General features: G+C 47.8%; 1 protein-coding gene across 1 annotated transcript in view; it reads left to right on the plus strand.

Moving 5' to 3' along the window:
• Positions 1-321: 321 nt before the first annotated feature.
• The window catches only part of CHRNB3 (cholinergic receptor nicotinic beta 3 subunit), a 35,542-nt gene continuing 22,479 nt past the window's right edge, over positions 322-13,384 (plus strand). Inside the window, exons 1-3 of the mRNA XM_070781497.1 lie at positions 322-1,347; positions 11,648-11,799; positions 12,984-13,028. Coding sequence (XP_070637598.1) covers positions 1,296-1,347; positions 11,648-11,799; positions 12,984-13,028 — 249 coding nt within the window. The 5' untranslated portion in view covers positions 322-1,295. The remainder of the gene's footprint in view (positions 1,348-11,647; positions 11,800-12,983; positions 13,029-13,384) is intronic.

The raw sequence follows: 13,384 nt of genomic DNA on the forward strand, positions 1-13,384 counted from the left end.
GAACTTCCCTGGTGGTTCAGGAGTTAAGAATCTGCCTTGCAATGCAGGGGACACAGGTTTGATCCCTGGTCTGGGAAGATCCCACATGCTTCGAGGGAACTAAGTCCGTGAGCCACAGCGACAGCCCGCACACCCTAGAGCCTGTGCTCTGCAACAAGAGAAGCCCCACAATGAGAAGTCGTGCAACACAACTGCAGAGTAGCCCTGGCTCGCTGCAGCTAGAGAGAGCCCGGGTGCAGCGGTGAGGATCCAGTGCAGCCAAATATCGATAAATAAATAGAAGTAAATTTTTAAAAACTGAGGGGCAATTGACATATAACACTGTGTCAGTTTCAGGGTCACCACATAAAGATTGGGCATTTGTATACCTCGTGAAATGACAACCACCATGTCCAGTGAACACCCATAAGTACACACGGTTACAAAAAGGTTTTTTTTCTCTCATGATGAGAGCTTTTAAGATCTACTCTCTTAGCAACTTTCAAATATGCAGTACAGTATTATTAACTATGGCCTTCCCTGGTGGCTCAGCGGTAAACAATTCATCTGTGATGCAAGAGATGCAGGAGATGCGGGTTCGGTCCCTGGGTCAGGAGGATCCCCTAGGGGAAGGCATGGCAACCCACTCCAGTAATTCTTGCCTGGGAAATCCCATGGACAGAGGAGCCTGGCAGGCTGCAATCCATAGGGTCGCTAAGAGTCAGACACGACTGAGTGACTGAATACAGCAGCATTATTAACCATCGTCTCCACGTACAAACATCCCCAGGGTTTGTTTCATAACTGGGATCTGTAGCTTTTGACTCTTATTCACTGTTCTTAAGCTGCACGTCCAAAATGAACGACGATGGAGAACGCTGTAGGAGAAACTTGCACTGGCTTCCGTGTTGCGTGTCTTCATTCACGGTTTCTCCCTTTTACACAGATCTCCAAGCATGAGCAAAACAGCACAGAGCTCTCGCTGTTGTCCGGCTTCACCCTTCACCCCCCCCTCCACTGCCCCGCATCTCCTGGCGGGAGAGTGAATTAATAAGTCAGGAGTTAGGACCCAGAGATAGTTCTCAGACCTACAGGATCTGACAGCTGACTGGGAATCAATGAGGTGTGCTTTCAGAGACCTCGGACTGACACCAGCCGGGTTCAGCCTGGTTTCCCCTCTCCAGGTATCTGCGTCCTCTGGGCTCCACTCTGGACTTTGAAGCTCTGCGTTTTCTCTTCAAAAACCCCCTTTTCTGATGGAAATATCCTGTTGTTAAAGAGGAGGAAGGCATTATCTCTGTCCAGCCGACATCATAATGCTTGCAGACTTTATCCTGGTGTTCAGCGTCCTTGGTATCACCCACTCAGGTAAGCTCAAGCTGAAGCAAATGAAAACTTGATCGTTGCCCCTGCTGATAATGTCAGGATTAAAAAATGTGATGTGTAGGTATTTTTAGGTTACTCTTTAAGATAACCTTTAAAAATGTAGCTCCGATGAGTAATTCCATGAAGTCTGTATATTGCTAAAGAAAGCATATGAATTCCATAATGTTTATACTTTTGCCATTGACTGTGTTATTCCTTTGGAATCACTATGAGCTTGGTAGGAAGATATGAAAGCAGGGGAATGTTATCAAGCGCACTGAATGGTACTCAGAAAATTGTTAAAATATTTGGCATAGGGATTATGTCAACATTTTAGTATCGTATTTATTAACAATCACTCTAGCTGTGCATAGATGCTTATTGTCCAAACTATTGTGCAGATATAAAAACACTTTCATAAATTTGTGCATGTAGGTATATTTAGTATGTTTTTACATCACAGTTAAGCAAATGTCCGTGAAGCTGTGTGAGTTTTCTGTGACTATCATCCACCAGAAAATAAAGGCATTTAAAGAATGAGGACAAATAAAGGAGACAGAGGGCAGGAAAGGAAAGTGGGAGAAAATAACTGGGAAGTTTAGGGAACAGTGGGCACCGTCACCTGCCAGCTTTCTGGGTGTGGGAATCATTTCACGTTTCCTGCAACTTAAGAACAGAAAGCCCTTCCCCTGACACCAGACTCCATACAGAGCCAGGGGACAGACGGTGAGGAAACAGTGTGGTTCCTGTAGCGATTTGTCTTTATTTGTCGCTAGTGTTTTGGCCACATAGGAGTATTGTCATTTTCAGACGGAGAACCAGAGGCACTGAGATCGACTTGCCCAAGTCCTGAAATAACTCTTGGATTTAAAATCCTGTGACTCACACACACACGTGAACATTATTATATCTTCAAAAACGTAGCCTGTGCTCAAACCTGGGGCTCAGAAACACACAGAGTCATTTCTAAGTGCAGAGAGCATTGAATCCAGTTTGAAATATCACTGAATTTGATTTCTTCCAAGTCTTTTTTTTATTGAAGTGTAGTTGATTTACAGTGCTGTGTCAGTCTCTGCTGTACAGCAAAGGCACTTGGTTATACAAATATATACATTTTTTAAAGTGGTTTTTTTTTTCCTTTTTTTTTTAATCCCAAGAGACTGGATATAGTTCCCTGTGCCGTACAGTGGGACCTCGTTGTTGCAAACATTCTAAATAGTTTGCATCTACTGATCCTAAACTTGCAGTGCACCTTGCCAATCATAAAAATAATAATAAACTTCTGTGTGTTTTAGCATGTAATTAATCATAAACATAATCAGCTTCTATGCAATTCATGTCTGATGTTTCTCTGCTAATTACTAGAGCATCCTATTTCCTATGCTGGAATTGAGTCTCAGCATTCTTTCAGCAGAGAAACCATCTCCTGGGTCAGCAGGGCTGGTTAGCATAAACCCTCAGGCTCACCCTCAGCAGGTTCACCCACGCCTGCTTCTCTGCACGCAGTGACAGCTGCATAAGCCGGTTGGAATCAGACGAGAGCCTGGCCCCCGGCTTTCGTACGTGTGCTGCGGGAGTCTGGAAATGTGTGCCTAGCTGTATGCACCTGTCACAGATCTGTAACAAGTCCATGTAGTCGCCTGTGATAACTCTGGAGTTTGTGAGCATTTCTAGATCCACTGGAGAGTCTCTTTCTATTTATAGATCTGTGCCACCTTTCCTTAAGTTCTTTAACTTCTCTGCTCATCGTAAAGAAAACAGTTTCCCTTTCTCACACGAAGCTACCTTTTTCAAACGACAAGGCACAAGCCCTCATTTCTGTTTTTCTGGTCCTGGTGGAAGGATTGCTGTCTATGGCCACACTTTTGTCCACTCCAGAAATAGGACAATATCTTATTCCTCTTCCCATCATTCTTAACACAAGATGTGTGTTATTCATTAAAAAAATATTTATTGAAGGTCTACCACATCCCAGGAATTGTTCCAGTGTCGGGGATGCATGGAGGAATAAAATAGTTGTTCTGAGAAGCTCTTATGATAGCAAAAAGCCATCAAATATTTATTATTTGAGTCCATCCTGAGAGCTAGCTATACATGTTGGCAGAAGAGACTATTTGTGGGAAGATTTTTTGGGGGATGAGGTAGTGATAATGAATGAAAGGCAAAATCAAAATACACCAAAAGGTGTCAAACGAAGTATATACCTCTCTCAACAATACTTGCTGAGATTTGAAATTCTTCAATAATCTGTTTTCTCTCCTAGCTGAGAATAAACAGGGGTGGCATTTTCAGTAAAATCATAAATAATCATGGGAAGTTTCACCTATTAAGTTTGAAGTAGGGGTCATTTATATTATATGTTACAGGAGTACAACATGGTGACTCTCAATTTTTAAATTATTGTATTTGTTTGTTTACTTTTGGCCGTTGGACCTTCACTGCTGGGCTTTCCTCTAGTTGCAGTGAGCAGGGCCTCCTCCTCGGCATGATGCTCGGGCTTCTCACTGCGGTGGCTTCTCACTGCGGTGGCTTCTCTTGTTGAGGTTCTCAGGCTCTAGCGCACAGCTCAGTGGTTGTGGCGCACGGGCTTAGAGGCATGTGGGATCTTCCTGGATCAGGGCTTGAAACCATCTCTCCTACCTTGGCAGGTGGAGTCTTTACCCTGAGCCCCCAGGGAAGTCCTGATTCACAGTTTTTAAAGGTGATACTCCCTTTATGTTGCTGTTCAGTTACAAAGTCATGTCTGACTCTTTGTGACCCCGTGGACTGTAGCCCTGTCCATGGGATTCTCCAGGCAGGAATACTGGAGTGTGTTGCCATTTCCTTCTCCAGGGGGATCTTCCCAATCCAGGGATAAAAATCCACATCTCTTGCATAGGCAGGTGGCTTCTTTACCACTGAGCCACCAGGAAAGCCACACTTCCTCCATAGTTACTCTAAAGTATTGGCTATATTCTCTGTGCTGTACACATGTCCTCGTACCTTATTTTATACCTAATAGCTTGTTCATCTTTATCCCCTGCCTCGTATTACCCTCCCCTGTCCGCACTGGTAACCACTGGTTTGTTCTTTTTACCTGTGAGTCTGCTTCTTTTCAGTTATATTCATTACTTTGTCATCTTTTTATCATCTATTAGGTTTTATCAGTTATTCATATTTCAGTGTGAGAGAGTTTGTCAAAATTTTGATAAAAGTGATTATTGATGTGGGGGTGAGGAGGGCACAGAGTCTGAGCCTCCAAAGAAAGGAGAGGAAACAGTCCTGAGGAATAAAGAGAGCAGAGCCTCAAGTCGTAGGTTCCAAAGAAAAATTGGTCTCAAGCTGGTTCTGGGAAGCCGATCCAAATCTGTTTCAATTCCACCCTCTGGTGTGGAGAGAGCCCGAAGCTCATCACAGCCAGCGCCTGGTCCCGGGGTAGCTCTAGTTACGGTTACCTGGATCCCTTCTCCGCTGCAGCCAGGGGTGAAGAGCTGTTCTCCAGTCAAGGCTGCAGCTTACACGCCGGCCCTCTTTGTATTTTGGGGAACAGCAAATATGGGCAATAAGGGGTCCCGTTTGTGGCTGTTTCATGGATGTCAAGACCCTGAAGGCACAGAGTATGTGGGTGGCCAGACCTTCCCCGTCATCTACGGCCCTGTTTTCACGGCCTGGAATCAGGAACTGTCTCTGAGTCTGAGTTCAGGGCCTCTCCATGTGGATAAATATTAATTAGATTCTTCTTTCTATTGAGTGATGAGTTTGGCAAGAGACTCGGTGGCCTGAGCCGAGGGCAGTGAGCCCTCCTGCAGCACGGCCCCCGCCCAGTTTCAAGCGGAGGATGTTGCTAGGATCAGGCAGGGCGTTGCAGCCCTGTCTGTCTGTCCGTCCTCCACATTGCTCTCAGGTGTGCTCTGGTTCTTCCCTTTTTTTTTTTTTTTTTTTGCCCTCTTCCTGCAGGGCTGCTTATCTGGTCCCGGGGGAAAGATTTTGACAAAGAAAACCGGGGCAAACAGTCAAGTAGAAACAGGAGTTCCCTGGCGGTGCAGTGGTTAAGACTGTGCTTTCACAGCTGAGGCCAAGCCTTCAGTCCCTGGTCAGAGAACTAAAATCCCACAAGCCACATGGCAGGCAAAAAAAAAAAAGACTAAGAAAAAGAGAAGAAAGGAGAGAAAGAAGTTCCAGGGGGAAGCAAAATTCCTTTTTTCACCAAAAGAGATGGTGAAAAGCGTTTCTAACAGGCAGCGCACACTCTTTGAAGATGTATGTGTGCATTAGACGGCGTGTATGTGTTTGCTATATGTGTATGTTGGGGAGGCTACAGGGAAACGTGGGGAAGTCTGAAGCAGGATGGCTCTGTTCTGTGACTGTAAAGCGCTGGGCATCCCCTTCCTCAGAGAGTGACCTCAGAGCAGCATCCATTCAAGAAGCCCACCCCTGCCCCTCAAAACCCACAGCAAAGCAGCCTGCTGGATGCCTCCTGCTGCAGAGGAGGCTGGGGGCAGGCTACAGAACACTCTCAGCAGGCTCGAGTGTCTCCCCAAGACCACACAAACACCACCCGGGACACCATGCTCCCCAAAGATACACAACTTGAAACAACAGTTTGGAAAATACAGCGATAGCCCCACAGCAACAAAAATAGCAGCAACATTGAGTGTGCATTCATAGATGTGAACTGCTGGAGCAGATTTTACGTGGCTGGGAGACACGCTGAGGGGAACAGTCTTTGCCTCCTCAATCCTCGAAGAACTTCATGAGCTGGTGGAAAGGATGACAAGTTGGGAGTCAGAAGACCACAGCGCCCCTGTTCTGCGGGTGACCCCTCCCAGCTCTCCCAGGTCTTCACCTGTGAAGTGAGGGGCTTATGTGTCTTGAAAGTCCTTTCCAGCTCCACTGTCTTCATGTCGTTATCATTCCTCTTTCTCTCCTCTTTAATTAATGCTGAAAGGCTCTCCCATCCCTCCCCGCAGGGAGCTGACTTTGGGAAACGAAACCCCCACAGCAGAGCGGAGAGGAGGCTCACTCATCTTCCAAGAGCAGTTTTCTGACTTGTCAGTGAATCACTGAGATGTGTCTTAGAAGAGTGGTCTTATCTAATGAGTTTGAAATATAAGTCCGTTTACAAAAATTTGCTTTATATACAACCTCTCAGGAATCTGTTTCTTTCTTTTTTTAATTTGCTTTTTAAGTTTTATGGAAGTATAGTTGATGTACAGCGTTGTGCTGATTTCTGCTGTATGACAAAGTGGTTCAATTATACGCGCATTGATACTTTTTCATATTCTTCTCCATTATGGTTTACCATAGGCTAGTGAATATAGGTCCCTGTGCTATACAGTGGGACCATGTTGTTAAATTAATTGATTAGTTAATTTGGCTGCATTGGGTCTTAGGTGGGGCCCAGGGGACCCTCTTTGCTGCACGTGGGATTTTTCACTGGGCCGTGTGAGGTCCCCTAGCTGTGGCACGCAGGCTTCTCTCGGTTGTGGTGCTTGGGCTCCAGAGCACGAGGGCTCAGTAGTTGCTGTGTGAAGCTTTGGTTGCCCTGCAGCATGTGGAATCTTAACTTCCGTGACCAGGGATCAAACCCACGTCCCCTGCGTTGGAAGGCAGACTCTTGACCAGTGGGCCGCCAGGGAGGTCCCTGTGCATCTTATACATCACAGTTGGCATCTGCTAATCCCACCCTCCCAGTCCTTCCCTCCCGACCCCCCACCTTGGCAACCACCAAGCTCTTCTCTATGTCTGTGAGTCTGTCTCTGTTTCATAAATAAGTCCGTTTGTGTTGTATATTAGAAGGAATCCATTTATTTCTTGAGACCACTTGTCCTGGAAATCCAGAGAACATCTGCGGTTCTATATCTTCTGGAGCCACGAGCTGGTCCCGTGCCCCAACCCCTCAAGAAAATTATAGCCTTCCGTGCATTTATTCATTCGTTTGCTCATTCCCTAGAATCAGCTTATGTTTATTGAGGCCCTAGCCTTGAAGAATCAACATGGAAGTCCTTGCCCTTCCTCATAACATCCTATTTTACAAGAACAAACCAGGCCTGTCCTCTACATCTGCTTCAATAAAATCAGTGACTTCAGTTTCTATTTGGGGAAGATACTAGGCAGAAAGCAGCCAACCTTTGGCCTTTGTCTTCTCTTTATTGGTAAGGTCTGTTTTGGTCAAGACCCTTTTGTACTAGTCAGCTCAGGCCACCATAACAAAATACCACAGACTGGGTGCTTGAAAGAAATTTCTTTTCTCACCGTCCTGGAGACTAGAAATCCATGAGCAAGGTGCCAGCAAGCTTGGTGAGAGCTCCCTCCTGACTTGTAAACAGCTGCCTCTGGCTGTGTCCCCACATGACCTCCCCTCTGTGCTACCCGGAGGAGAGTCCAGGGGTCTCCCCCTCTTCTTATGAGGACCCCAGCCCTGTCAGACTAGGGCCCCACCCCTATAATCGGATTTAACCTTAATTACCTCTTTTTAGGTCCTGTCTCCAAATGCTGGCTTCCCTGGTGGCTCAGCGGTAAAGAATCCACCTGCCAGTGCAGGAACTGCAGGAGATGTGGGCTCAATCCCTAGGTTGGGACGGTCCCATGGAGGAGGGCATGGCAACCCCCTCCAGTATTCTTGCCTGGAGAATCCCATGGACAGAGGAGCCTGGCGGGCTATAGCCAGTAGGTTCACAATGAGTCAGGCATGACTGAAGCAACTTGGCACACACACGTCTCCAAATGCAGTCATGCTGGGGGTTCGGGCTTTAACATATGGATTTTACAGGACAAACATCCAGCCTGTAAGAGCCAGGACAGAGCTACACCTTTTCCTCCTCAACTCAGATGGCAGCTTGGCTTCTGACGTGGATCACAGGGTCAGAACCCACACAGTCCTGAGAGCACGTCTGCTCGCTTCCCTCTGGAAGCTGGTGAAGAGCAGGGTCCAGCCGTCCTCTCAGAGTGGGTGGGCTTGGGGGCTGCAGGGGCTGGGGAAGGTCAGGTCACAGTCTTAGGGGACCCTTCCCAGCACGCAGCTCCCACTGCCTGCAAACTGACAATAAGGTTATCCTGCCAGGAAGGAAGTTCCGCGGCCCAGTCTCTGCCCTTCTTAGGATGCTTCTCACACATCCCAAACCACGATGGCGTCAGGCCGTTCCAGCTAAGAAGCCCATTCGGTACGCGTGAGTGGTGCATGGTGTGTGTGTGCGGTGGGTGTTGTGTGTGATGGATGTGGGGTGTGTGTGTTGTGTGTAGTGTTCGTGGTGGGTATGGTGTGGGTGTGGTGGGTATGTGTGGTATGTGGTGCCTGGTGTTTGTGGTATGTGTGGTGTGTGTATTGTGCGTGCTGGGTATGTGTGTGGTGTGTGTGTGCTGGGTACGATCTCTGTGTGTTGTGTGTATGGTGTGTGTTGTGTGTGTGTGTGCGTATGGTGTGCGTGGTATGTATATGATGTGTATGTGGTATGTGTGGTGTGTGTGGTGGGTATGATGTGAATGTGGTGTGTGTGGTGTGTGTATAGTGTATGTGTGTTGTGTGGTGTATGTATAGTGTGTGTGTGTTGTGTGGTGTGTGTATGGTCTTTGTGTGGTGTGTGTGGTGTGTGTGTAGTGTCTGTAGGTGTATTGTGTGGTGGGTGTTGTGGGTTTGATGTGTGCTGTATATGTAGTGTGTGTGGTGTGTGGTATGTGTATGGTCTGTGTGCGGTGTGTGTGGTGTGTATGGTGTGTGGTGTGAGTACAGTGTGTGTATGGTGTGTGTAGTGGATATGATGTGTGTGTGGTGTGTGTGATGTGTGTGGTGTGTGTGGTGTGTATGTGATGTATGTGTGTGGTGTGTGTGGTGTGTCTGAGGTCCTGGGGATGAGGGGTGAGGCCCGGGTGGGAGTGGGTAGGCACTCTGAAGGGCCTGGGAGGCCATGGTAAGAACTGGGCTGTTTTTTCCCAAGTCTGATGGGAAACCACGGGGAGGATTTGAGCAGGAAGCTGACATAATCCTCCCCAGCTTTTAAGCGATGATCCATCTGCTGGGTGGAAAACGGACGGTGAAGAGGTGAGCGCAGCAATTAGCGGGCAGCGCACGGATCCATGGGGGAGGTGATAGGGTCTGAGGTCAGGGCGGTACCCGCAGAGGAGTTGGGAGCCATCAGAGCTGCCTGGTATTTGGAAGGAAGCTAAGCCCAGATATCCAGTAGGGAATTCATGAAGGGCAGCCTCCTCTCTCAGATGGCTTCGAGAAATTTCGATTCTCTATTCCTCCCACTGCCCACATTTCCAGGAAGGTTTTAGGGCCTGTACAGAGGGCTGTCCTGGCCGCCAGTCACTGACCTGCTCTTCAGTGCAGTTCTGCTGGCTAAGAATAGATGAAGTATCCAAGTTTAAGACTGGCTAGCCCTTTGAGTGTCTGTGGGTGTGCTCAGCTGTGTCTGACTCTTTGCAAACCCATGGGCTTTGCCCACCAGGCTCCTATGTCCTTGGGATTTCCCAGGCAAGAGTACTGGAGCGGATTGTCATTTCCTTCTCTAGGGGATTTTTCCCGACCCAGGGATCAAACCCACGTCTCCTGCATTGCAGATGTTTTTTTTTTTTTTTTTTTTTTTTAACCACTGAGCCACCAGGAAAGCCCAGCCCTTTGAGTTAGTAAGCGCAAATGTAAGGCCGCACCTCCCCCACTCAGATGCATCTTCATCAGCTTTCTGGTGCAGAAGAGAGAGGGTGCGGCACCCAGAGCATCAGACCCATTATCCACGCCCTGCTCACCCCGGGAGGGGGTTACCAACTACGCTGAGAATCATCTCCCCAGGGAAGTGGAGGTCCCACGCATCTGTGGGGAATGAGTGTGACTTTGCTTTTCTTTCCACAAAGCATCTCATGGTTTTCATTGGTCAAACGTGGGGCTGTGTCTTGCACGTGACCTTGCCCATCATGTGCGTGTCTCTCAGTGGGAAGAGAAGGTTTTCTATGGGAAAGCAGAGGGTGTGGAATGAGTCACTGTAGGACTGAAGAGCATCCTGGACAGAGGAAGGGGAGCATAGTTAAAACAACCAGGAGGGGCTTCCCTGGTGGTCCAGTGGTTAAGATTCTGAGCTTCCAATGCAGGGGGCACAGGTTTGATTCCAGGTCAGGGGACTAAGATCCTGTACATGCTGGTGCAGCCAGAATTAATTAATTTTTAAAATCTTTTAAATTAAAAAATATGTATAAAACAATGAAAATCTTCCTGGTTTGAAATTGGATAGCACAGCCCTGAAAAGAAACAAAACTGACCTTGAGACCACATTCCTAAACCATTTCTTCAGTTTGAGAGTTAAAGCTTGAAATTAGGACTTTCGAACATTTAGGGGCAGAGAAGAGTTGTCAGAAGCTGGCTGTTGTAAGGGAAGTCTTGCGCAGGAGGAAAGGACAGAGCAGACAGGCCACGTGGTGGGTGTTCTGTGACCACAGGCTGGATGCATGGGAAACGGCCCTGGCCACTCCCTCCATTGGCTCATTCATTAGACAGATACACGGTGAGCTCCTGGTGTGGCCGAGCACTGTGCTATGTGCTGGATGAACATCATCAAACAACGTGGAGTGTGCCTGCCCTCGTGGACCCCGAGGGGAGGACAGACAAAGACAAATACAGACAGATTGTGAAAGGGACGTGGAGAGGCCAGGCCAGGCGCGGCGGTGGGCAGTGCATGCAGGCAGAGACTGCAATCATCAGGAGGTGAGACAGGACAAGGCGGGCACTGTGGGTGATCCTTCGGGGGTCAAGTGATGACCTCATGATGGGAAAGTCCTATGAAAAATTAAGCTCTGGCTTAAGAACAGAGTCTGCATGCATGCTAAATCACTTCAGTCATGTCCAACCGTTTGCGACCCCATGGACTGTAGCCCACCAGGCTTCTCTGTCTATAGGGATTCTCCAGGCAAGAATACTGGAGTGGTTTGCCATGCTCTCCTCCAGGGAAAAGTATAGGCTCTATAGAGCCTACCTTTATTTATTTTTTTCTTCCAGTTTTATTGAGATGTAATCAACATATAGCCTTGTGTAAATTTAGGATGTACAGCATATTGATTCAACTTCACATCCATCACAGAAGGATGACCACAGGATGGTTGGTGAATATCCACAGTCTCAGACAGGGACCACATTAAAGAAACAGAAGGAGAGTATTTACGTGTGGTTGCGGAGGGAGCTGAGGTAGAACAGGAGAATGTTGACTGAGAAGCCCAGGAGCCTTAGTCCTGCCTCGCTGAATCAGGCTGTCTAGAAACACACGACGGTCCAGTTCGGGGATGTGGGGTCAGCTGTCCCGCCTCCCCGGTTAATTTGGGTCCCCTCCTGTTCATCCAGCTGCTGCGGGATTCAGGTCCATAGCCGAAGAAGAAGATGCGCTGCTCAGACACTTATTCCAAGGTTACCAGAAATGGGTTCGCCCCGTATTACATTCCAACGACACTGTAAAAGTCTACTTTGGATTGAAAATTTCTCAGCTGGTGGATGTGGTGAGTAATCCCTGGCCCTCAGCTGAAAAGAACATGCATTCCTTCACCCGTGTCAAGGCTAAGATTTGATTTTGTTTTCTTTCCCTGTGTCTGCCATTTCAGTTTTAAAAATAACTCGGCATGAGAGAAAATCTGCCCCGGGAAGCCAGTGAAGTGACCCAAGGAAAGAATGTCATTTTCATGGCAACACTTTTGTAGGCGGAGGGGGGCTTCTTGCTGGAGGGAGGTGGGCCGTGGTTAGGAGGGCATCTCTCTGATGGGTTTACTGGAGCTGCCAAGGTGAAGAGCAGACGGGGCTGAGCCCGGGGCTGACTCAGCGTCCCCTGAGCCAAGCCAGGGCGGGCAGGGGTCGGAGCAGAGAGAGCCGCGGTGACAGCCCTGGAGAGAGTCCCTGGGTGACCCCATTCCCTCCTGGATCTCCTGGGGACCCCAGATCTTTCCCTGACACACCCCATACCTTAATTTTCCTATTGAGTCCACATTTCTGTCATGAGGTTCCTGGGGAAATCTGTGAACTTTGATAACCCAAATTCTGCAAAACCATGCTACTGCAGTCCCCAAAGTCCCAGAACAATGTTCCCCCATTGGCCATATCCATTCATCATCACCACCCCCCAACTGACTCAAAGCCCAAGATTCCTTCTAGAAAATCATACAAGGCCCGCCTCCCATTTAGCTCCATTTCATTCAACTTCACCCCTTACTGTGCCTTTGGTTATGCAATTTATGCAAACATCACCACAAGGAACTGCTACTTGCTCTCATTATTATTTTCATTTTAAACAAAATATGCCTAATATTGTAGGGTCCCAATGCCATGGGGCTTCCCTGGTGGCTCAGATGGTAAAGAACCTGCCTTGTAATGCAGGAGACCTGGGTTCAATCCCTGGGTGGTAAGATTCCCTGGAGAAGGGAATGGCAACCCACTCCAGTATCCTTGGCTGGGATATCCCATGAACAGGGGAGCCTGGCAGGCTGCAGTCCAGGGGGGTTGCAAAGAGTCGGACACAACTGAGTGACTAACACTCACTCAATGCCATTTAACTGTTCTTAAGTTGAGAATCCTTCCCACTTTGGACTGCTCAAAAGTAAGATTTCAAGAAGTCTTTGTGACAAAAAAAAAAAAAAGAAAAAAATCCAATACACATTTTCACTTAATTTGAATTTACTTTTCCTTTTCTTAGGATGAAAAGAATCAGCTGATGACGACAAACGTGTGGCTCAAACAGGTAACTGTCAGTCTGAGGACTGTACCTGCTGTCTAACTGTCTAACCTGCTGTCACCGTTCTTTCCACTGAGAAAGGTTCTATGGAAAAATAATTATTTTAAAGAGTGCATTGCGTTCTTCAGGGAGACATTTGGGAGTGTTTGGGGAAGGGCTTCTTCTTTTTTTATTTTCTTCCACGCAAGTCTGAGGTCAGTCTGGAAGCCCGTAGGTGCTGTCTTCTTGCTCCTGGAGGGGGTCTCTGAGCTGGCGGGTGGGCAGGTGACCCTGACTGTGAGTCCCAGGCTCTGGTCCCTGGGCTCCTTGGAGAAAAGGGGGCCAAGTTCCAGAGTGCAACTTACCCCACTGAAGCTAAGACA

The sequence above is a fragment of the Bos indicus genome, chromosome 27 (genome assembly GCF_029378745.1).
Source record: "Bos indicus isolate NIAB-ARS_2022 breed Sahiwal x Tharparkar chromosome 27, NIAB-ARS_B.indTharparkar_mat_pri_1.0, whole genome shotgun sequence".
NCBI classification, from domain to species: Eukaryota; Metazoa; Chordata; class Mammalia; order Artiodactyla; family Bovidae; genus Bos; species Bos indicus.